This window comes from Petaurus breviceps, unplaced genomic scaffold, assembly GCF_028583685.1.
Source record: "Petaurus breviceps papuanus isolate PSGF00001 unplaced genomic scaffold, PetGlider_PUasm1.0 90594, whole genome shotgun sequence".
In the NCBI taxonomy this organism is placed as follows: Eukaryota; Metazoa; Chordata; class Mammalia; order Diprotodontia; family Petauridae; genus Petaurus; species Petaurus breviceps.
Window position 1 is genome coordinate 6525721 of NW_027187281.1, and position 24275 is coordinate 6549995.

Genomic DNA, 24275 nt, shown 5'->3' on the forward strand with positions numbered 1-24275 from the left:
TGCCAGATATGATAATTGAATATCATATGTTACTTTGTGCTTGAATCTGTACAGGATGGTCCCTGTCTAGAAATGTAGATTCCTTAGAAAAACTTTCATGTGTTAAGCAGAGTATAAAGGTCACATGATAGATTTACAATTCATAAGTAATTAATGACCTGGTAAGTTTATTCCCTTGTAGCAGCAAGCACCCCAAGCACGTCCTCAGGGTTTGCTTCCACCACAGGTTCTTGGATCTGCTTTGATAAAGGAAAGCAACTCAAAATGGGTTAACAAGCTTACTTTAATCAGTCAGACCATATATTGTTTACCTTGTTCAGAGGAAAAGATCAGCACCCCAAACTTCAAAGTACACAGGCAGAATTATCAAGACAGAAACAGATCTAGTAGACAGATTTCAAACTGTCCAACCATTACATCCATACCAAATCAACATCTGGCTTTCAACATCTGGGTTTTTCAAAGCCGGGGGGGCCCTGGAAAACGGCTTCCCAGAATACAGATCAAATCACAGAACACTTCTCAAAGTGAGCCCCCAAAACAAAGCCTCACATCAGGGCTTATATAGCCTTCTCCTGGCTCAGAGAATGTAACCTTATTGACCCACTGGCCAATCAAAAAGTATCTACTGAAAAACAAGCCTCCCTCCCCAGGCTTCAGGTGCACTTTAGCCTAGGGGCAGGGAAAATCTTCCAAATTTGCATTCCCATTACATCCCTGTGTTTTCAAATATCTGCCACAGCACATCCTTTCCATGTGCATATAAAATAATGATATCCCAGTTTCACAGGCAAGTGTATTACACAACACAATGCTATAGTGGAAAGGCCACTGGAATGGGCATACAGAAACTTGGATTCTAATCCTGGTTCTGCCACTGACTTATCTGCAAGATCTTGGACAAGTCATTTTACCTCTGAGCCTCACTTTTCTCATCTGTAAAATAAGGGAGTAAGATTAAATGATTGCTAATACTTCCAGCTCTCACATTCTAGATACTTTATTTCATGTACAGATATGATCAGCACCCAGAAGTGTAACTTCCATTGGACATCAATATGTTATCTCTGTCTTTAAATTGTAAGATTCTGTGGAGTGTAGCACCACACCCAGAAATAACTGGCCGTGTAACCTTGAGCAAGTTACTTAAACCCAATTGCTTACAAAAAAAAAAAAAAAAGATTCTGTGGAGTGTCCCATGGTGTCTTACATACCTTATTCTATAATAACAATAGGCATGTATAAAAAGCTTTACATATACTATCTCAATCCATATATATTGTATTTTTGTGAGATTTCTTTATAATTAATGTTTTAAAAGGAAGAAAATCTATCTTAGGAACTGTGGCACAAAAATATTGCCTTGAAAATGGCAGGTTCTAAATTAAATCTTCTATCTAAATAAAACCTTTTCCTCTGGAAGCTGAGAGAAGGGGGATGGATAAATTACATTGCTGAGATGCTATAAATATAGAAGTAAGCATTTGAACTCTAAAATATCTTTGAGAACTGAAGAAAAATTGTTATATTGTCATTAGGACCGAATTTATTTCCAAAAAGTAAAAATGTTATATCAGGAAAGGTGGTCTAATGAACACAAAGTTAATCTAGGTTGATTTCTGATTGTGCCACTGTGATCTTGAACAGCTCACTTCTTTTTTGTTGTCTTAGTTGTTTCATTTTAAATTAGAGGATAATAAATAATATCATAATGCTTTCTATCTGATTTCCTTGCAGGGACACAGAGAATATTAGTTGGGATGAGATTGTTGGATAGGAAGAACTATGGGGGTCTTGTGTTAGACCTAATTAGATTCTTCCACACCTCCTTACTGTCTTTTTCCTTCCTCAATCTCCCTTTTAAGAGTTTGACTGAAGAAGAAAAGAAAATTTGACTAATAAGTATGATAGCACAGAAATTTTCCTCAAGTCCAAACAAATCCTATGGATAAGTCATAGAATTAGAATGTTAGAACCTGGAGGGGACCTTGGAGGACATTTTTCCAACTGTCTCATTTTACAGATGATAAACCCAGCCCAGAGGGGTTCAAGGATTATTAATTCCTTCTTCAGATCAAAACATTTAGAAAAGACATGGCCAGTCTCCATGTGTACCTAGAATTTATTTATTTTTTTCCTTTTTCTTTCTTTACTTGTCTAGCTCTAATTGCACTTTTGAGGGAAGGTGAAAGTCTGGAGGACTTGATGAAACTTTCCCCTGAGGACCTATTGCTGAGATGGGCAAATTATCACCTGGAAAACTCAGGCTGTAATAAAATCAACAACTTCAGTACTGACATCAAGGTAGGAGGAATGCAGTTTGATTCCATTGGAGGGGTTAGGAAGGGGTTAGGGCTGGTTGAAGTTCCACCTAGATACCTTACTTTAGACCTGTCCGTAGCAGGGATCTTAACTTTTTTTGTGTCACAGACCCAGGTGAAGCCTATGAACCCCCTAGAATAATTTTGAAAAACTGAAGGAAACGATAAATTTTGATTAGAGGATAGCGAAAATAAAGGTATAATTTTTTTCTTCTCTAAGTTCATGGACCCCCTCTGAAATCTTTCCACAGATTTCAGGTTAAGAACCCTTGGCCTATAGGCTTTTACTTGGTGAAATGATCACTCCTGGGTCTGAGAAAGCATCTCTGAGGCTCTATTGATTGAGTTATACATATTTTAAAAGTCTTAGCTATTTCAATTAGCAATCAGTGGAGGTCAGTGGAGAAGACAGAGGGGAAGAAGGGAGGATAAAGGGAAAGGAGAGATAAATGTCATTTTTCACAAGTGTAGATTATGCTATAGGACTGATATCTTTCTAATTTCATAAGTGGTGAACTCTTTCCTTAAAAAAAAATGAATTGGGGCAGCTAGGTGGCTCAGTGAATAGAGCACTGGACCTGAAGTCAGGAGAACCTGAGTTCAAATCAGGCTGCAGACACTTGACACACTTACTAGCTGTGTGACCTTGGACAAGTCACTTAACCCCAATTGCCTTGCCTTCCCCCCTCCAAAAAAAAATGAGCAAAACTAACTTTTCTGATTTTTAAAGACAAAAGTTTCTTTTTAAAATGTGGATAAATTTTGTGAAAGTTTACTTATTTTCCACATATGGAAAGCTTTATGAATTTCAAATATAGTAATTTTGAGAATTCTTCTCCTTAATAAGACTTTTTCCAGAGAGTTGTGGAAAAATTAAATCCTATACTAAAATCTCAGCAGCTTATCAGTTCCAGATACCCAGAAAAAAAGACCTAATTAGTATTCGTTAAGCATAGAAGATGTATTAGTGAGAGGCAACAGCTGGGTTTTTCTTTTCTTTCTTTTCTGTCCAAGAACAAATCAAAATGATGGAAAAGGCTGAGATTGTACTGAAAGAAATTTTGTCTAGACAGCAGGAAGTAGTTTTTCATTATAATAAAAAAGTGTGAGATACTTAATTGGATTACTAGGAAAGTGGTTGTCTCTTGCCTAAGAGACAAAGAGCATTGTTCAGGGGTAGATAGTTTAAGTATAAACCCTGACACAAAGAGGAAGATAGCACTAGGTGACCCCTCAAGACACCTCCCATCCTGGGGATTTTGGAATTAGGTGTTCCAATACAGTATTCGCGTGCACTAAGTATACTGTGATCTGGATGATTGGTATCGTTTCTAGGAGTCTTTACATTGCTGAAGTTTTAGCTTCTCCTCCTGGTTGGTCCATGGGGTTCTAATTCCAGTGGTCCTTTATTATCCTGTAATGCTGAATCCCCTTGATAGAGCCCCCAAAGAGATCATGGAAAAAGTCAGGCAGAAAAGTTGAAGTTGGACTTGATGGTGCAACAGAGATTGCAAACCACTTTTCCCCAGGGCAAGTTAATAGGAGAAATTAATAAGACTATATTATGTTTCTGATTTAACAAGTAGTAAACAATATTTCTACCTCTGTTTTTGTTTATTTGACTTATGATCACTTCAGCCGCTTTTAGAGAATTTAAATAAATTATCTTTCTGTCTGCCTCTTTTTCCACATGTAAAAATAAGAATATACTTTCAAAAGATTGAAATTTTTAGAATTCTTCTGCTTGAGACATTTTCCAGAATATTGGAGATGGTGGAAATACCATCCATAAGTTCAAACTGCTGTAACCATTCCATAAGATAGACTTAAATTTGGCTTTTATTTCTGGATTTGTGAGTTTAAAAAGTCTAGGCAAGGATTTACTGCATCCGCTATTCTGCTCTCCTCTCTTTGTCCTAAAGAATGCTTGGTGATTGCTTCAACTTCTGTCTCTGACTTTCTTCTGTTTTGCTTAGTGTCCATTTAATGTTTCTTTGAACTCTTCTGCTTCCTGCTGTCATGTCTTTTGTTTAACCCTTAGCTGACTGACTTCTACAGCATTTTAAAGGTATATATTTTTCATGCATACAATTTAATACTTGTAAACTGATCGTATCCTCTTAAAAGGCAGCAAGGGTAGTATATGTTTTATTTTTCTTTCTGCTTGTAATTTAAAGGTTTTTTATTGCTTTTGAAAAGAAAATTAAGTGAAATAATATGGTAAGCCACAGGACATAAAATGCAAATTAGCAAAATCTAGCTTTGTTAATGAAGTTTTAGTATTGAATGATTATTGAATCAGTAGAGCATGCTTGCTATTGGGAAATGCTGTCACAGCACACCTGTACTTAACTGCATTATTTTAAAATGCTAATTTCTTGATTTCTCACAGGACTCAAAAGCTTACTTCCACCTGCTTGAACAAGTGGCTCCAAAGGGAGATGAGGAAGGTATTCCGGCTATTACTATTGACATGTCAGGAATAAGGGTAAGAACAGACATATAAACTTATTTTTAGGAAATGTATGACCCTGAAGTTCAGAGGAGACTATTCTTTTTCGGTGCCTCAGTGAATGGGGTTGGTGTTTATGGCCTCTTACTCTTAAAAAAGAAGACATGGAAGTTAGAGAATTGATCAATCTGGGGCAGTTAGGTGGCACAGTGAATAAAGCACCAGCCCTGGAGTCAAGAGGACCTAAGTTCAAATCTGTCCTCAGACACTTAACACTTACTAGCTATGTGACCTTGGGCAAGTCACTAAACCCCAATTGCCCTGCCCTCCCCCTCCAAAAAGCAAAAAACAAAAAAGAATTGATCAGTCAGTAAATACTATGAAGCACCTACTATTTGCTGAGGCTGTGCCAAGAACTGGATGAGCAGTTGATAAGTAAGAAGACATTTGGGTAATATGCAGTGTAGTCTAAGGGGAAGTACAGTATCCTAGAATGTGGGGCTTGGACATAGGAAACCAGTGTTCAAATTCTTACTCTGAAACTTAGTAGCTGTATAACCTTGGGCAAGGTCCTTTACCAATGATCTCGGGTTTTTCATCTATATCTCCCTCACAGGATTATTATGAGGCTCAAATGAAATAATGTATACAGTATTCTTTGCAAACTTTTAGAGTACTATATAATAAGTTGTCATCACTACTATATTATATGCTATATATTAAAGTCTCAGAAGGAATTCTAGGTACTGGACTTCATAAATATTTATAGAATTTTTTACTGTAATTTTAAGAATTTCATAAACTTCCCATTTTAGATAATCTGTCCAAAATTGAGTAATGAGGCATCCTCTAAAAATATTTGATATACCCTATTACATATTAGATGCTGCTATAAGAACTGTGAATTATCATGTAAATTTTTTTAAAAGGACAGCTACCTTTCTAATTCTTTTAGATAAAATTCCAATTCTAGAGGTAAGCTTTTAAGATCTCTTTTAGGCCTATATCTTGGGTTTTGATTTCAGGCAAATAAAAGTTATAAATAAAATTCTGATAATTTGCAATAGTCACCATGGGAAAAAAATACTAAGGATATAAGTAAACCTAGTGTTAATTTTTATATTATGCCTATATACTTCAAACCTTATAGTACTTTGACCAAGACTTGAGATCTGTCTACATTGATGCAGGAAAAGGATGACATCCAGAGGGCAGAGTGTATGCTGCAACAAGCAGAAAGACTGGGATGCCGGCAATTTGTCACCGCCACAGATGTTGTCCGTGGGAACCCCAAGTTGAACTTGGCTTTTATTGCCAATCTCTTTAACAGATACCCTGCCTTACATAAACCAGAGAACCAAGACATTGATTGGGGGTCTCTTGAAGGTAACTATAACTGGTTGTATCAAGATTTTCGGAAAACCAAAACACATAAACCAGAGTTCAAAGACATTGATTAGGGTCTCTTGAAGGCAACTATAAGAAAGATGTTAGGAAAAATAAAAAACCCATCTGATAGCTGTTAAGTTTGTAATTCAAAACTTAACTGCAAACAACAAAACGCATTGGTGATCAATCAGCTTCTTTGTTTATGAAAAAGAAGGGAATAGATAAATCATGTCAATTATAGTCAAGAAGGAATAATCAACTATTATTACATCCCATCCATTATAGGTAGGTTTCACGTATTATCAGGATTAAATGCTTTCAGAAAGGCAATGCTCATCTCATTATTAAGGCAACTAGGTGGTGTGGTGGATAAAGTGCCAGGCCTGGAGTCAAAAAGACTCATCTTCCTGAATTGAATTCTGGCTTCAGACACTTACTAGCCATGTGACCCTGGGCAAATCACTTAACCCTGTTTCCCTCAGTCTTCTCATCTGTGAAATAAACGAGAGAGAAGTGGCAAACCATGCCAATCTCTTTGCCAAAAAATCCTCAAATGGGGTCATGAAGGAGTCAGACATGACTGAAACGACTGAATAACATCTTATTATCAGATGAAGTATCAACATCTTCATCTCATTATTGAATGAAATAGATCATTTCACTTAAAAAAAGAACAATATACATAATTAATGGACTTAATATGAGTTCCCGGGGCAAAATGTTTTATCCACTCTTCTAATATGTGTTTGGTTGTTTCAGTCATATCTAACTCTTCTTGACCCCATTTGAGGTTTTCTTGGAAAAGATACTGGAGTGATTTGCCATTTCTTTCTCCAGCTCATTACAGATGAGGAAACTGAGGCAAACAGGGTTAAGTGACTTGCCCAGGGTCACACAGCTAGTAATTTAGGTATTCCTAACTCCAGGCCTGGCATTCTATCCACTGCACCACCTAGCTGCCCAACACTTCTCTGCTTAGGAACCTGTAATGGCTGCCTGTTACCTGATGTGTCAAGTTCAAGCTCATCACCTTATTTCATCTCCTCTGTTCTAGTCGGGTCAGTCTCCTCACCATTTGAACAGAGGACCTTACCTGCTTACAGTAGATTTTCACAAGATGTCTGCTGAACTGGTATCTCTAAACAGATGCTTTGTTCATTTCCATTGTCATGCCTTTGTTCACACTTTTTCCCTGACCTGGAACACCTTTCCCACTCCTCTCTGCCTTCTAGACCCCCTTGCCTCCTACAACCTCCCCCCCAAAAAAACCCCAACCTATCAGATCTCATGTGTATTTAAAGTCTTTGCTCCAACATATTCCTCTATGAAGTCTTTCCCTATGAGGTTGACTCACACTAATTTCTCCCTTTTCTCACCTCCCTTAGCACTTACTGTTTGTACCACACATTTGGTCACTTAGTAATTATATTCTGTCTTATATTGTTTTCTCTTTTGTACATGGCCATCTTATCTCCCTGATTAGATCACTAGTCCTTGAGCACAAGGACTCTGGTGTTTTTTGTATTCTTCATCATGCCCAGCACTGTGTTGGGTACATACATGGTGGGGGTGGAAGAAAGACTTAACTAAATGTAATTGGTGAATGATAGCAACTGGGATCAAGACTCATCACCACTAGCCCCTCTTGTCAGCTGCTTTCCCACTCCACTTGGAGTTTTTTTTAAGTCTCTGTCTATTCTGATTATAACATGTTTTTCACGAATCTGCTTAATAACTGGTTGTACCCTTTTGTTTTAGGTGAGACAAGAGAGGAGCGTACATTTAGGAACTGGATGAATTCCTTGGGGGTGAATCCTCGGGTCAATCATTTGTACAGGTAAGAAGATATGGAAGCTTGACCTAGAAATGCCTAAAAAGAGGAATCTCCAAGCATGGCTTTCCCTAGTTTGAACCACAAAGGCCACCTCTTTCTTAGAATTAAGCTTTTGTCTTTTGTTCCCCACCCCCACCCACCATAATAGCAGACACATGAAGAGCATGGCCACACCCATCTCATTTTCTAAGGGTAGACAACATCCTTAGATCAACAGGGCAGCATCAGAATCCATAGATTGATGGATCTATTGGGTCTGGTACAAGAAAAAATATATATTTTTAATAACAGAGTTCTTTGGAAAATTGAGTGGTTCTTTAGATTTAAGTGCAAAAAGGGGATCTATGGCCATGTAAGATTCTTTTTTTGTTCTCAACTCTGTAGACCAAGTAAGCAAGACCAATGTAGAAAATTTTCCATATGTCCTCTATTCCATATGGCCCTATCAGTAGCCTCAGTATGTATCACACTGGCTTGTTCTAACCATTGGTGGTAGCAGAGAAGGGGCTAAATTTGGAGTCAGATAACTTGAGTAAATAGTCACTCTTTTATGTGACCTTGAGCAAAACACTTAACCTTTATAGTCTCAGTTTCTTTATCTGTAAATTTATATAAATATTGTTTCTATATCTATAAATATAAATTAAAAAATCTTGCACAGGAAAGAGCTTTGTAAACTTCAAAGTCCTATAAAAATGCAATTACAAGTACTGCTCTTCATGCACAGAAGGAGCGTACTGAACAGATTTCTTTTAATAATAGTTTTGTTCCTTTCTGTTGTTCATGCCTCCCCTAAGAAACCCAGGGGATGTGTCAGCCCACTAGTGCAATATGCAATCAAAGCCTCTAGGAGATATTTCTTCATGATGTTTTTCCATTTTTTCCATTCCCTTCCCTTTTGGGGGAAAAAAAAACCCACACTGAATATCATACAGCCTGGTTTACTCATTCTTAGGAAATCTACCTTGGAAAGGGCAGTCTATAAGCTAACCTCCTGTGTGTTACCTCATATGGGAAATGAATATATGTTCTTTGTTCTATAAGATATGTGCTGCTCCCATGAGATTTACATGAGATAATGTATGAGGAAATGTTTTTTAGTCTTAAAGTGTTATGGAAACAGTTATGGTGATGATTCTGGTTTGGTTAATGAGGGCTCCATTTTTTTCTTCCTTTAGTGATTTGTCAGACTCCCTGGTCATCTTCCAGCTCTATGAAAAGATTAAAGTACCTGTTGACTGGAACCGAGTGAACAAGCCACCATACCCTAAACTGGGGGGTAACATGAAGAAGGTAGGCAAACAAGATTCTGGTAGGGTTGTGAACGAATAACCTTGCCTAGCACAGTATGAATACTTTATCAGGAGGCCAAGCTCAAATAAGTAACGTTTACACAAAGACACAGAGATCAGAAACTAGGGCAGGTTTTTTATTAAAGTGACCCTGTTATTTTAGATAATGACTTCTTTACAATTAGATGTTGGTTTGCCAAAAACACCCAATGTGAAAATTCTGATTGAGCTTATTAGAGCATACAGTGCCATATTCCTACAGTACCTGTAGTTCATCCAGGTCGTCACTAAAATCTTCCAAAGGGACTCTCTCTTTGTTCCAGTGTTTACTTGGGCAGGTAATGGCTCTAGTGTCAACACTGTGGGGACACTACAGTATAAAAAGAACTACAGATTGTTGCCATGATCACATTCAGTCTCTAAAGTTCTGTAATTTATAGCATATAGCCTCAGGTAGGTTTGGCAGCCTGCTATGGGTCTAGAATATGAAAAATTCAAACTGCCCACATGAATTGCCACATTCAAGGGATCTGTTGAACAATTAATCAAGGCTGAATCTATATTGAGGTAGTAGAGGGCAACAATATTCAATGCCATAATGAGTTTACTGTGGTTTTGCACTATGAATATAAGAAAATATGAAAGATAATTGACATGAATTATATTCCAAACATTTGTTAGTACACCACCATAGAATCAGATTCATAGAGGAACAAATCAAGACTGCTTATGATAGTCATTTATTAGTTTAAGAAATATAAAAGCAGCCTTGAAAATAATAATTTTCTGCTAGACACAGCTAGACAGTATAGTGGATAGAGTACTAGCCCTGGAGTTAGGAGGATTTTACTTCAAATCCAGCCTCAAACACCAGCTGTGTGACCCTAGGCAAGTCACTTAACCCCAATTGCCTCAAAAAAAATTTTTTTCTGCCCATCTGGACACAAATCATTAATCATGGCTAATAACAGGTGTAGCTTGGCATAGTAAATAAAGAATCTGCCTTGTAGTGAGGAACACAGATTCAAATCATGTCTCTGACACATACTTCCCATTCGACCATGGGCTAGTCACTTAACATCTTAATGTCTCAGGCAGTTCTCTGAATTAATTGATTAGAAACAAGTTACCATCTAAGTTGTTCTTCATACCTATGAAATCACAAGTTCAGATCAAAGAAAAGCCATAGAAAAATGTTGATCCTAGGTTCCTTCTTCACCTTTATTCTGTCTGGGGGGAAGGTTTAGAGGAACTAAAAATGAAAGGTAGCACCTTGGGGAAAAAAAAGTACTGTATTATACCTGAGTGTCATGTACTTTAAAATGGTAATTTCATAAGAAGATGATAATATTAAATCATTTTCTTGCCTGATCATTAACAGCTTGAGAACTGTAACTATGCCGTGGAACTGGGGAAGAATCAAGCCAAGTTTTCTCTCGTTGGCATTGCTGGACAGGATCTCAATGAAGGAAACCGAACGTTGACGCTTGCCTTAATTTGGCAGCTAATGAGAAGGTATTAGTTATTGGATAAGTTGGTTACCCAGTTAATAGACCTATGTCACCACTTTTTTAGAGCTAAGTAACTTCAGCAAGCAAGCCTAACTGGTAGGCTCACCTGGACAAAAAGAGACAACTTTCAGTAAAGACATTGCTAGATGCATTTGGGAGCTGAATCTAATCTTGTATAGGATTTTAGATCTAGAGTTGGAAGAGACCTCAGAAATCATTGAGTTCAACCCTATCATTTATATAGCCTAGGGACTTAGGGAAACATTAATTGTACTGGACTGAGCTGTAAGTAGGCAAAGAAAAGAAAAAAAAGGTACTTTTATTCTTGAGTAAACTCTTTTGAAGGTGTGGACTCAATAGCAAAGAGATTATAAGTCATGAAACTTCTACGTAAACCTAGTTTTTGTAACAGGATGTCAAAGGGTAGGATTTATTTTAGTTCAATCTCTGAGACAACAGATTCTTGTCATTTGTCATTGTTCAGTTGTGTCTGATTCTTGGTGACCTCCTTTTAAAGTTTTCTTGGCAAATATACTGGAGTGGTTTTTCCATTTCCTTCTCCACCTCATTTTACAGATGAGGAAACTGAGGCAGAGTAAAGTGATTTGCCCAGGGTCTGACTTGCTGGTGTCTGAGGCCAGATTTGAACTCGGGAAGATGAGCCTTCCTGACTTCAGCCCAGGCCCTCTATCCATTGTGCCACCCACCTGCCTCAGAGATTCTAAGGACTTTCCTTTTGAACCTTTCTTTTACTTGAGAGAATGTTTTAGTGTTCATTTTTCTTCTTCTCTGGGGTAAAACTGTTTAATTTTTCTCTCCATTACTTCAGTACTCTAATCTTTTAGCCTTTTTTTCAAAACCTTTGTTTTTTGCTCTTGTCAATGACTGTATTTTAGATTTATTGCTTTCATGTGAAATAAGTATCTCTGGCTAAAATACTACAGTATTTTTTTTTCTTCCTCTGCTTTCCTCTGCCTCCTCTTCTGTTCTTTCCCCAGAGGGAAGATGGGGAGCTTTGAAATTTGTACTCTATGACATAATAACAATGAAGCTTTTAATTAAAATTATCTTACAAAGCAATAATACTCCATTGTGATTCCATTTCCTCAGACATAACTGTATTCCTCTGAGCCAGAAAGAGTATAATTAGATTTCTCTCTATAGTAATACCACTTGTGAATATCAAGTGGAAAATGCAGGTGAAAGGATTTTGTATACTCTTGGGCCATAATATAGTTGGTGTTATTGTTGTGATAGATTTAAGAAAAGAACTATCATTACCATTTCTACCTATCAACTTAATGAATTCTTATGTGATAATACACTTTCTTCAAAATGCATCCTTCTTTTTTGGGGGACAGGTACACACTGAGTATTCTTGAAGATATTGGTGGAGGACAGAAAGTCTATGATGATATTATTGTTAACTGGGTGAATGAAACATTGAAAGAAGCTGAGAAGAGCTCATCTATCAGTGGTTTCAAGGTAAAAGTCTCAGTCCCACATTGATTGTTAGAGGCCTATCCTTATTCCCAGTGTTGAGGTTTACTGGTCTCTTTCTGTATTGTAAAAGACCCCTACGTGCTTGTTAAATATTGAAAGCTTCTTTCATTGCCTTTGAAAGAGCCAGAATGACCCATTATTATTGTGACTTTTATAATACATGATGGATATTGACAGACTTCTCTACCGAGTCATTTTGGAGAATGATGCTGCTTATTTTCACACACTATCATATTTGCCAACACCTTTTTAACAAAACCCAAGATACTGTAGTGTTTTTAAAATGAGTAGGAATTATTGTTGTCCAGTCTTGTCTTACTCTCTGTGACCATTTGGGGTTTTCTTGGCAAAGATACCAGAGTGGTTTGCCATTTCCTTCTCCAGCTCATTTTACAGATGAGGAAACTGGGGCAAACAGGATTAAGTGACTTTCCCAGGATCACACATATAGTAAGTGTCTGAGGCCAGAATTGAACTCAGGAAGGTGAGTCTTCCTGATCCCAGGCTCTATCCACTTGAATCACCTAGAGTAGGAAGACCTGAAGAATATTTGAACACTTTTCCTACTATTCTGAGTGTTCTCATACCAAAAGATCCCCACGTTAGTGTTTTGCTTATGGACTTACATCAGCCAAATCTGTTTTTATTAATGGGCATTACATTTTATTAAATTTCCTGCCTCTTGTTTTACAAATTAATTCTCAAGGAGCCTATGTACTAGGGCAGCTAGTTGACTCAGTCATGGAATCAGGAAGATTCATTCATCTTCCTGAATTCAAATCTGGTCTCAGACATTAACTAGCAGTGTGACCCTGAGTAAATCACTTAACCCTGTTTGCTTCAGTTTCTTATCTGTAAAATGAGCTGAAGAAGGAAAATGGCAAACCACTCCAGTATCTTCACCAGGAAAAGCCCCCCAAAAGGGGTCACAGACTCAGATATAACTGCAATGACTGAACCACAACAACAAAAGCTTATTACTGTATATATAATGTGGTATGCAAACTTATACTGTATCGACTCCATTTTTCTAGCTTACAAATCAGTCCAGAATAGAGTTCTTGCAGAGATATTGTCCTAGAACTGTGCCACAATATCTCACCATTTTAATTAGACTGTTAATTTTCTTTCTTCTTTAAACAAGGCCAAATGAACATTTTCTCCATATGTTAGAAAAATAAGAAAGATTGTGGTAACATAGAAAAGCCTCTGTATTTGGAGCCAGAGGACCTAGGCTCAGGTTCAGCTTGACCACTTTCTATTTTTGTGATTTGCCAAAAATCACTTCTCTGGGCCTTACTTTCTTCATCTGTGAAAGGAGGGACTTGGATTTGGTCATCTCTAAGGCCCTTTTGACATGCTTCCATTGCAAGAGGGCTGAAATTAGAGTTTGAATCCTGGTTCTGCAAGTAAGTAACTTGGGCAAGTCACTTCCATCTCTTGGGATCTCATTTTCTTTATCTGTAAAATGGGAGAGAAGGCAGGAAAGACTAAATCACCTAGACTATACTGCATGATGGTACAGTAGGTAAAAGCTCTGGATGTGGAGTCAGGCAGACCTGAGTTCAAATTCTACCTCTGACATTTATTAGCTGTGTGACCCTAGGCAAAATCACATAAGCACTCAGCCTCAGTTTCCTTATCTGTAAAATGAGGATAATAATAGCACCTACCTCCCAAGGTTGTTGTGCAGATTAAATGAGATAACGTATTATAGGACTTTGCAAACCTTAGAATCCTATATAAATGCTGGCTAGTATTGTTACTATTACTATCATTAGATCACATCAAGAACCTTTCTAGCTCTAAATCTTTGATCCTTAGTTGTGTTTGAAGGAAATATTCCTGCTTAAGGCTGTCCTGTGCTCCCGGAAGAGCTCTGTGAAGTCTCACGCTTGGGGTGCCCCTCCCATGACAAAAGTCGGTTCTTTTGCTTTTTCTCCTTATTTCAAGTCCACCCCCTGAAGAGAGGACAGAGCATCGGTAGTGACAGGGGTCAGAAAGTGAAGGGGGGGAAGGTGCTTCCCTGATCTTAGGTTGCACTACATCTCCTGACATGGGGCTGAGTGAAGAGGGACAGACAGCTCCATTCAGGAAGGATTTTTCTCCCTGACTTAGTCAGTTGCTAGCACCTCCTTAACAGCAAAGGTTGCAGGAGCATCTCATACAGGGAAGAGAATTAGAGGGATGGCCCATATTAGGAGAGTGATAGGAAGAGAGTATAGCTGCAGTCTTAGAGTTTAGAGCAGAGGGGTCCCCAGATAGAGTAGTTGTTCAGTCATTTTAATCATGTCTAATTCTTCATGACCCCATTTGGGGCTTTCTTGGCAGAGATACTGGAGTGGTTTGCCATTTCCTTTTCCAGTTCATTTTATAGAGGAAACTGAGGCAAACAGGGTTAAGCTAAAAGTGTCTGAGACTGGATTTGAACTCAGATCTTACAGATTTCAGGCGTGGTGCTCTATCCACTATTCTACCTAGTTTACCCAGTTATAGTAACCACCTAGTTTAACGACAAGCAATATAGATCAAGAGCTGATAGGGGAAAGGTGACTTTCTTTAGACCTTGTGAGCCACTAGTTAACTATCACCTACCCCCTGAGGCTTGATGAATATTCCATTGCAGAGGAGAAAATAGCTATCAGTATTCTCAAGGGCCTTAGGGAACAACTTCAGGCTCAACCTTACCTTAGAGACAAGCATTTCACTCCCCTCCCTATCCTCGGCAGTATTCTCTGCCCCAGTATCTCAAGTCTCCTAGACCTATCAGGCATCAAGAAACATTAAGTAAAGAAAAAGTCATTCCTTCCCACTAGAAGGTCAAGGGCCCCTGCTTTGGCAAACTGAAGTTAGATCCATTGGGCATTCTCTGTGTGGAGCACAGTCCTTAGTGTTTGCTAATGAGACAAGAGTAGTAGGAGTGAGATTCAAGTTTATTTTTTCCCCTTATCCCCCAAGTCTTCTGTAAAAATGAAAACACAATCAGGAAATAATGAACATTCCACCCAAAAGTAAGATGTCATTTTGGTCTCAAATTCCCTTACAAAATGAGTGAATTCTATTTACTGTGTACTGCTACCAGTCAACTTTTGATTATATAACTTGGGAAGGTCATGTGATGTGATGTGAAGAGTCATCTGAATTTGGGGTCAAAAGCCTGGAGTTCCAAATCTGACTGTGCTACCTGCTAGCTATGTAACCTTAGGCTAGTCACGCTAGCCCCAATTTCCTCACCAACAAAAATGAATATAATTACAATAGTACCCAACTCATAGGACTCTTCTACAGATCCAATGAGGTAATTTGTGTAGATAATATACATATCCAAATCAATTTAAAATGCTACTGCTGGTGGGTTATAATTGTTTTATGACTTTTTTAGGAAATGCAAGTATTTTATGCCCATTTTTCAATCAAGGAAGTTGAAGTTAAGAAAAGTTAAGTCATTTTCCTAAGATTCCATAACTACTGAATGGTTGAGTCAAGCCTCAAATCTGGGGCTTCTGACTGAAAATTCTAGTTTAATTTTTCCCCCCTATGGTTGCTTCACTGCCTAACTGACTCCTCATATTATTAGGCAGTCTCCTGCTCCCTCTGGTGGCTGTCTTTACACTGCTTGTTAGCATCTCCTCTAATAAACCTAGGAATTAGGGTAAAATTCAGATCTGGTCATTTAGCTTCTTCTTAGAAACTCCAATAATTTTTTTCTTATTTTTTATTTTTTTCCCAGTTATGTGTAAAAATGATTTCCAACATTCATTTTTAAAACTTTTGAGTTCCAAATTCTTTCCCTCCCGCCTAACCCTCCCCTCCATGAGAAGGCAATTGATTCGATATAGGTTATACATGTGTAGTCATGTAAAACATTACCATAATAGTCACATAGTGAAAGAAAACATAGACAAAAAAAAAACTCAAGAAAAACAAAGAAATTTTTTAAAAGTATGCTTCAATCTGTTTTCAGACACCATCAGTTCTTTCTCTGGAGATGGATAGCATTTTCCATCATAAGTCCTTCAGAGTTGTCTTGGATCATTGCATTGCTGACAATAGCTAAGTCATTCACATCTGATCATCTTATAATATTTCTGTGACTTTGTACATGGTACAATTTCACTCTACTTCATCCCATGAGAGTGTTTTCAGGTTTTTCTGAGAGCATCCTGCTCATCATTTCTTATAGTACAATAGTATTCCATCATAATCACATGACACAACTTGTTCAGCCATTTCCCTAATTGATGGGCATCCCCTCACTTTCTAATTCTTTGCCCCCAGAAAATAGCCTGCTATACAAATATTTTTGTATATGTAGATTCTTTTCCTTTTTGTCTTTTATATCTTTGGGGATACAGACCTGGTAGTGTTATTGCTAGGTCAGAGGATATGCATGGTTTTATAGCCCTTTGGGCATAGTTCCAAATTTCTCTATAAAATGGTTGAATCGGTTCACAACTCCACCAATAATGCAATAATATCTCATTTTTCCCACATCCCCTCCAGCATTTGTTATTTTCCTTTTCTTTCCTATTAGCCAGTCTAATAGGCATGAGGTAGTACCTCATAATTATTTTAATTTACGTTTCTCCAATCAGCAGTGAGAGTATTTTTTCATATGACTACATATAGCTTTGATTACTTCATCTGAAAACTAGTATCTTTTGATTATTTATCAATTGAGGAATGAATGGCGCTTATTTTTATAAATTTGACTCAGTTCTCTCTGTGTTTGAGAAATGAGGTTTTGATCTCAAAGAAACTTGCCTCAAAATTTTTTTCACAGTTACTAATAACTGTATTTTCCTCCATCCTATACACCCCATTTATTATATTTTCTCTCTCCTTTCTCCTGCACATGGTTTTCTCTCACATCCATCTTTCAAAGATCCTTCACTGTCCTGTAAACATGCCATTGTTCATTCTCAAAAGCTTCCAGACCTTTGTTCTTGCTTTTCTCCTAAGCCTAGCCTGCCTTCAGCTTTCTTCAGCCCATCCAGATCCCAGCCCTCCTTCAAAGACCAACTCAAAACAAAACTCCTCCATAAAGGCTCTCTCTATCTCTTCTATTTGGTAGTGTTATTTGGAGGAAAAAAAAACTTTTTTAAAAATTAAAGTATTTTGGGGCAGCCAGGTGGCACAGTGAGTAAGAGCGCCAGCCCCAGAGTCTGGAGACCTGGAATCGGTTCCGACTTCAGATACTTAACACCCACACAAAATAATTGTCCGTGTAACCTTGAGCAAGTTACTTAACCCCAACTGCTTAGAAAAAAAAATTAAATCATTTTGAAAATGTGAGTTCTTATTGTTACCAGTATTATTAATTTTTGTTAATAATAATAATTATATACGTTTTAATTTCCTGAAGCCTCTTCCCCTCATTCTTGAGATCATAGTCATTCTGAAGTAGCCCATTTTAAGAAGGAATAAAATTCTGCTGAGACCTCAAACTAAGCTGTATATAGGTCACAAAAATATAACTAGAAAACATGACCCACTCTTCTTGTGATCAGAGGAAATTCCATTGAAATATATAGTAGGGATGACTAAAGATAAATAGATGGATGGACGGACAGACGGACGGACGGATGGATGGATTACACAATATGTAAACTTATCTACGTATATAATTTTTTTCTCTACATAGGATCCTAAGATCAGCACAAGTATGCCTGTTCTGGATCTCATTGATGCCATTCAGCCAGGATCCATTAAGTATGATCTTTTGAAAACAGAGAACCTAGATGATGAAGAAAAGCTCAATAATGCCAAGTATGGAAATTTTTTGTCTTTTTTTTTTTTTTGGTGGGGTGGGGAAACCACGGTGATGAATGCTTTACAAATATTATCTCATTTGATCCTCACATCAATACTCTGAGGTAAATGCTGTTATTATCCCCATTTTACATTTGAGGAAAATGAAGCAGACTTGCCTAAGATTCTAAGCTATTCTGAGGCTGAATTTGAACTGACATCTATCCTGACTCCAGGCTCACGGTTCTATCTACTACACTACCTAGCTGCCTCAGGGATTTCATTGGTACAGGAAGCTCACTTTACCAATGCAGATTGGCCCTGCTTTTGCAGCAAGAACCTTAGAAAGTTAATTTGGACTGTGAGAGGTTGAGACTTTATTCTGTATCACAGAACCATTGGTTGTCAGAGATGGAACTTGATCCTAGGTCTTCCTCATTCCAAGACCAGCTCTCTGTTCATTTTGCCACACTGCCCATCAAATGTGACATGATCTTATAATTTTTCTCAAGGGTAGAGAACCCAACTTTCTTTTAAGTGTTATTTCTATTTCTATCATTGTTATTTGATGCTTAATGTGTTGATGTTCAACATCAGGATAAGAAAAGACTTGATGTGGGGTGGCTAGGTGGCACAGTGAATAGAACACCGGCCCTGGAGGCAGGAGAACCTGAGTTCAAATCAGGCCTCAGACACTTAACACAAAAACTAGTTGTGTGACCTTGGGTAAGTCGCTTAACCCCAATTACCCTCCAAAAAGCAAAAAAAAAAAAAAAGACTTGATGTTCAGTATCCCTTTTAAGTCAAAAATTAACCCAAATTTTTTAGTAGTTGACATTTCAGCAATTTTTCTTTTTTACTTGTGATTTCATCCATGTGGGGGAGCTTCCAGATGAGGAAATTCCTTCTGAAAATGCAGGTCATCAGCTGTTCAACTGTTTTTCATTTTTCAATCTCAGAAGTTACTGGGGCCCCTGGGAGATCATGTGACTTGCCCAGTACCACACTGTTTCAGAAGTGGGACTTGAGGTCAGTCAGGTCTTGCTGACAACACCATTCCTCTCAATTCAGCATATATATAATGTCATAAAACTAGTTTCATAGTCATCACCTTACAGCAATTCTCTTGAAAGACCTCAAACAATCAAACACTCTACTCATTTGAGCAGGCAGTGAGAAAACCTGTGTCTAAGCTCTTTCCCTGTGTCCCCTGGGGACTTCAATCTTTTATTTACAAATTCAGAACATTTGGAAAATGGGTGACTTGGAAAACTTAGAACTTAGATATCTACTCTTCTACACATTTGGGCATTTACAATGCAGCGGCACTAGCAAATACTTGAAAACACAAATAACAATAATTCATCTATATTACACTTAAAGTTTTACAAAGGACTTTCCTTGCAAGAATCCTTTGAGATCAATAGAACAAATATTTTACAGATGAGGAAACTGAGTGAGATTCAGATAAGCATAAGATCTCTTCAGACGACAATGAATAAACTAATCTGTCCAGAGTACTTTGTGCATTTAGGGGACTAAGGAGAGGCCAAACAGGAAAGTTAGGTTGAAAAATATTTGTTTTTATCATACCCATGATGTTATTCATCCCAGGATTTCCAGGTGAGGGACTTTCTCTACTATATTGCAGTTACAACTTGGGAAGATCTGGGTTTAAATCTTGCCTCTGGTCCATTGCTGCTTCACCCTGGGCTCATCATTTGACCTCTTGGTGACCTGGGCAGTTCTCTAAGATACTTATTTAGAAATGTAAAATTAGAGAAGCTTTAAATGTCAGGCGAAGGAGTTTGAGATTTGATTTTTAGAAAATGTGAAGATGCTGGAGGTTTTTTAGTATGGATGTTACATGTGGACAGCAATTTCTTCAGCTGTCAAATGAAGGAGTTGTACTAAATAATCTATAAAGTTCCTTTCAACTTTAAAAACTCCAGAAAATCTACTAAATATTAATTTAAAAAATAATCTGGCAGTCTTGTGTAAAATGAGTCAAAGGAAGAAGGCACTGGAGTAAACATAGTTGGTTACAGTAGTCTCAGATTAAAGCTTGAATCAGGGTGGGCAGAGGCAGAGGTCAATGATTGGAAAGATATATAAAAGGAAATATCTACAAGCTATGGATACTTTTTAGATATGGTGGTGGGGAGGTAAGGGAGATGGAAAAGTCAAAGGTGACTCAGGTGTGGGACCTGAGTAGCTAAAAGAATAATAATACTGTTAATAAAAATAGGAAAGTCAGAACAGGGAGTGGGAGATGAATTAAATTTTTGTTGTGTTGTTTAAGATTTTAGCAACATAGTCATATGAAAATATCCTGCAGATAGTTAAAAATTTGGGAATGGAACCTTACAAGAGAACTCAGGACTAGGTATATAGATTTGGAAGTCAACCCAGAGGTCATAATTGAAGGCAGGAAAATGAATGAATGGGCTTTCCAAAGAACAGAATTTAGGTAAGAACAACAATTCACATTTTATGTAGCATTTAAGGATTGACTAAATGTCTTCCTTATAGCAACCTTATTAGGTAGAATTTTTATCTCCATTTTGAAAATAAGAAAAATTGAGGCTAAAAAAGGATGAATGACTTGCCCGTGGTCACCCAAACTAACAGGAGCCTGAACAGAAAACAAGCCCAAGATTGAACTTTGAGGAATGGCTATATTTTCTCAATGGGAGGAATGAAAGGAGATGGCAAAGGAGAAAGAGAAGTGCAACCATAGGAATAGTTTATATTTATATTATACAATATATTATTATATATTATATAATTATATATTATATTATACAATAAAAGAATAGCATTATGGAAGTCAAAGAAAGGTTTTTTTTCCCAAAACTCAAGAGCCTTAATAGCATCATATGCTGCAGAAAGGTCATGTAAAATAAGGATTAGTATGAAGTCATTGAATTTGACAATTATGAGGTGAATGAGCTTTGAAAGTGCAATTTCAGTTAAGGAGAAAGGAAGCAGTAAAGAAGTAGAGGCAGGAGGTGTAGACTGACAGCAATTGAGAACAATTTGAAGTAGCTAGAAGACAGTTGAGGGAAAGTAAAAGGTTTTGTTTTGTTTAAAGCTAAGGGAGATCAAGAAGTATTTAAAATGCCAGGATAATGGGCCAGTGGAAAGAGAGAAATTGAAGATGTTGAAAAGAAGGAAAAATCGATGGAATAAGATCTCAGCAGTTCAAGAAGGGGGCTTGATCAAGGAAATTGAAGTGTTTCCTTTGATAGAAGAAGATGATAAGTGAGGGAAAGAAGGAAGTATAGTTATAGAGACATCTAGAGGTAGAGAAAGGGAAAGATGACTGCTACCTCCATCTTTACAGTGAGTTAGGTGACATGGAGTCATTTCAACAGAGTTGTAGGAAGGAAGATAAACATAAAGTTTTAAGACAAGTAGAGAAGTTCTGAGTTTATTATTGTGGGGACTATTCTAGGGAATCAATGAAGATTTCCAAGTTAAAACAAAGGTCTAGGTGGTATTAAATAGTATACATTTGTATGTTCATGCAAGTATATGACTTTCTTCAGTAATACTCTTGGACTACAAGAGTCCTTTGTGAGAGATAGTAGGAACGTTGATAGCTTGCTTGAAGTTATATAGGAGGATTGAAATGGAGGAAGAATCTGAAACCTTACTCCTGTTCTAGACTGAGTATCAGAAGGTAGCTGGTTATTGACCCAGATGTACCTAGATGTGAAGTTCCATTCCAGAGTTCTTCAGTCAGTAGCTATATGTATTCAAAATGAAACAATATTGTAATAATGTGACCCCTTTCTCTTTTTCCACCTAGATTTTTAATCTATCTCTCATTTTATTTTTAGGTATGCCATTTCAATGGCCCGAAAAATTGGTGCAAGAGTATATGCTCTTCCAGAAGACCTGGTTGAGGTGAAACCCAAAATGGTCATGACAGTTTTTGCATGTCTCATGGGAAAGGGGATGAAGAAGGTATAAGGTCAAGTAGGATTGGACTTGGAGGCTAAATCACAGAATTTTGACTGCCTCAACACTGGATGCCCTTTTCAAGACCCAAGAAGCATGTGGACTAGCTAAGCCATTCCAGAGTTTTAAGAGATATAACATTAAAACAAGGTTCTAAGCAGCATTTAGTTGTTCAGCCAAATAACCTATCCTGTGTTTCACAGAAATATGCTTCATTTCTTTGCGAAAGAAAGAAACAAACCCAAAACCTCATGCAAATAATTTATACCCTTGAATATATTTGCTTCCTTTGAAAATCCAGAAATTTTCTTTCCTACCAGCTCTCCCTCACAACCTCCCCTTTAATCATTAGCCCAATATAAAGTATTATTATTCCCAGCATAGTCTTTCAAGTTCAGTTACAAAGATTTTTTTTAAAACAACAAAGTGATGGAAGAAGAAGAGAAATCATTCGTTTTTAAGACTTTTAGAAGTCTGTCCTTTGTCTATGCAAAGCCTTTGGTCTCGTTGGGTTCTCTTGGTTTGATGCTCCTTACTAGTGCCTCCTCTGTCTGATACCCCATTAATTCTCATGTCTTATTCCCAACTTGCAGTCTCTTCTTTCAGCAGCATCAGCCTGTGACTTTTCCCCTCCCCAGATCACAGCCTGCCTATAGTTTGTTGCTGCTAGGCATCTTTGCTATTAGTTGCAGTCATCCTTTGAGGAGGGGGGCCTCTCTTCTCTACCAGAATTAAGCCTAAATTATTCATCACTGGTCTATCACCCCTAAGGCACAGCCTTGCCCCATTCCCTAGCCTCCTGGGGATCGTAAGGCCCAAACTTTTGGCTTTTCAGCAAGTAAACAACTATCTCTTTTTATCTACATGGTTGTTGTTCAGTTTCAAGAAAAGACTGGACTCAGAAACCTAGACACAAAATCTATGGTTCAGTTCTTTCCTTTGGCCAAGATTTGAATGTAGAGAGGTTGAAATGGAATAGGACACCCCTTGCATATGTTCACCGAAGTTGTTTGACTCTCCATAATTATAGCCATGTGCATTAACATTCAGATAGACTTTTATGGTTGAGAAATGCCCCTGCTTCAAGCAATATTGGGGGCAGCCATACTTTAGAGTGGTTTGCTCTCAGAATTCTAGTATTTCAGTTGTTATGTAAGCCATGTCATTAACAGTTTACTTTCATGGAACAATAGAGTCCTTATGCACCTCATGGGGATAAGGTGCCAATGATTATCTGTCCTATCCAAGTTGGATTACAAGGTTCATAGACATTTACATAATCATAAACAAAAGCCCTGTGGATTTGAACAGCTGTGCTCAAGAAAATCTCAAACAAATTTAAAGGCCTAAAAGCAACACATCAGTCTTTACTAACTGCAGGACACCTCCTAATTGCTTTGAAAAGATCTTCTGACAAAGATATCACTTAATGGACCTTTTAAAGAAGTAAAAGTATTCATCCTTTATTGGTTCCCTATGAGATACCCCTTATGTTGATTCACCAATCAATATTTCTAGTGTATCTGTATGCACAGGTTTGAATTTTGCCTTAGTCTAATCTATACTTATCCTTCAGCCTTAGATAACTTTCTCTTGCTAACTTCCTTTCATCAAGAAGGAATATAATTGCCTTAATGAAAAATAAAGAAAATGCTAGAAATCTCTCCAATAAAGCATTCTCTAAAATACCTGTCTTCCGGTGTTTTCTTTTGAAATTTTAGCAATAATAAAGTGTTTGTGATAAGTGTAAAAGGCTTAAGATTGAAACTTAAATTTTCAAAAACATGTCTACCCTAGTCTTCTTCATGAAAGACATGGGAAGAGGTTGATGCCAAAGGATTAGGGCACTCAATACTGTACCAGATAGGATCAGTTGGTAGGACTAGTAGAATGGGATAGAGGAAGCTAATCATAAAACAAACAAAAAAAAGAAACAAAATAGCGAATGAAAGTTGACAGTACCCTCTGGAAGTTCTGATTATCTAGGGATGTGAAGTAGAAGGAAATATTCAATTTGTTTCAGGGTACAACTAATAATCGCTAAAATTTATCTAGCATTTACTATATGCCATGTACTGTGCTAAGTGCTTTATAATTATTATCTCATTTACTTTTCACAACAATTCTGTGCTGTTGTTATTGCTGCTGCTGTTGTTGTTCATTTGTCTCAGTTGTGTTGAACTCTTTGTGACTCCATTTGGAATTTTCTTGGCAAAGATATTGGAGTGGTTTGACAACAGTCATCATATATTTGAA

The 24275-nt window shown here is 37.4% G+C and overlaps 1 protein-coding gene across 9 annotated transcripts in view; it reads left to right on the forward strand.

Annotated features, from left to right (window-relative positions):
• Positions 1–23705, forward strand: part of LCP1 (lymphocyte cytosolic protein 1) — a 118110-nt gene extending 94405 nt beyond the window's left edge. For all 9 annotated transcript variants that reach the window (XM_069063698.1, XM_069063702.1, XM_069063697.1 and 6 more), the window contains 9 exons: positions 2162–2304; positions 4714–4809; positions 5964–6159; positions 7921–7999; positions 9175–9289; positions 10670–10803; positions 12161–12284; positions 17947–18071; positions 21899–23705. In XM_069063698.1, coding sequence (XP_068919799.1) covers positions 2162–2304; positions 4714–4809; positions 5964–6159; positions 7921–7999; positions 9175–9289; positions 10670–10803; positions 12161–12284; positions 17947–18071; positions 21899–22031 — 1145 coding nt within the window. In that variant the 3' untranslated portion in view covers positions 22032–23705. The remainder of the gene's footprint in view (positions 1–2161; positions 2305–4713; positions 4810–5963; positions 6160–7920; positions 8000–9174; positions 9290–10669; positions 10804–12160; positions 12285–17946; positions 18072–21898) is intronic.
• The last annotated feature ends 570 nt before the right edge of the window (positions 23706–24275 follow it).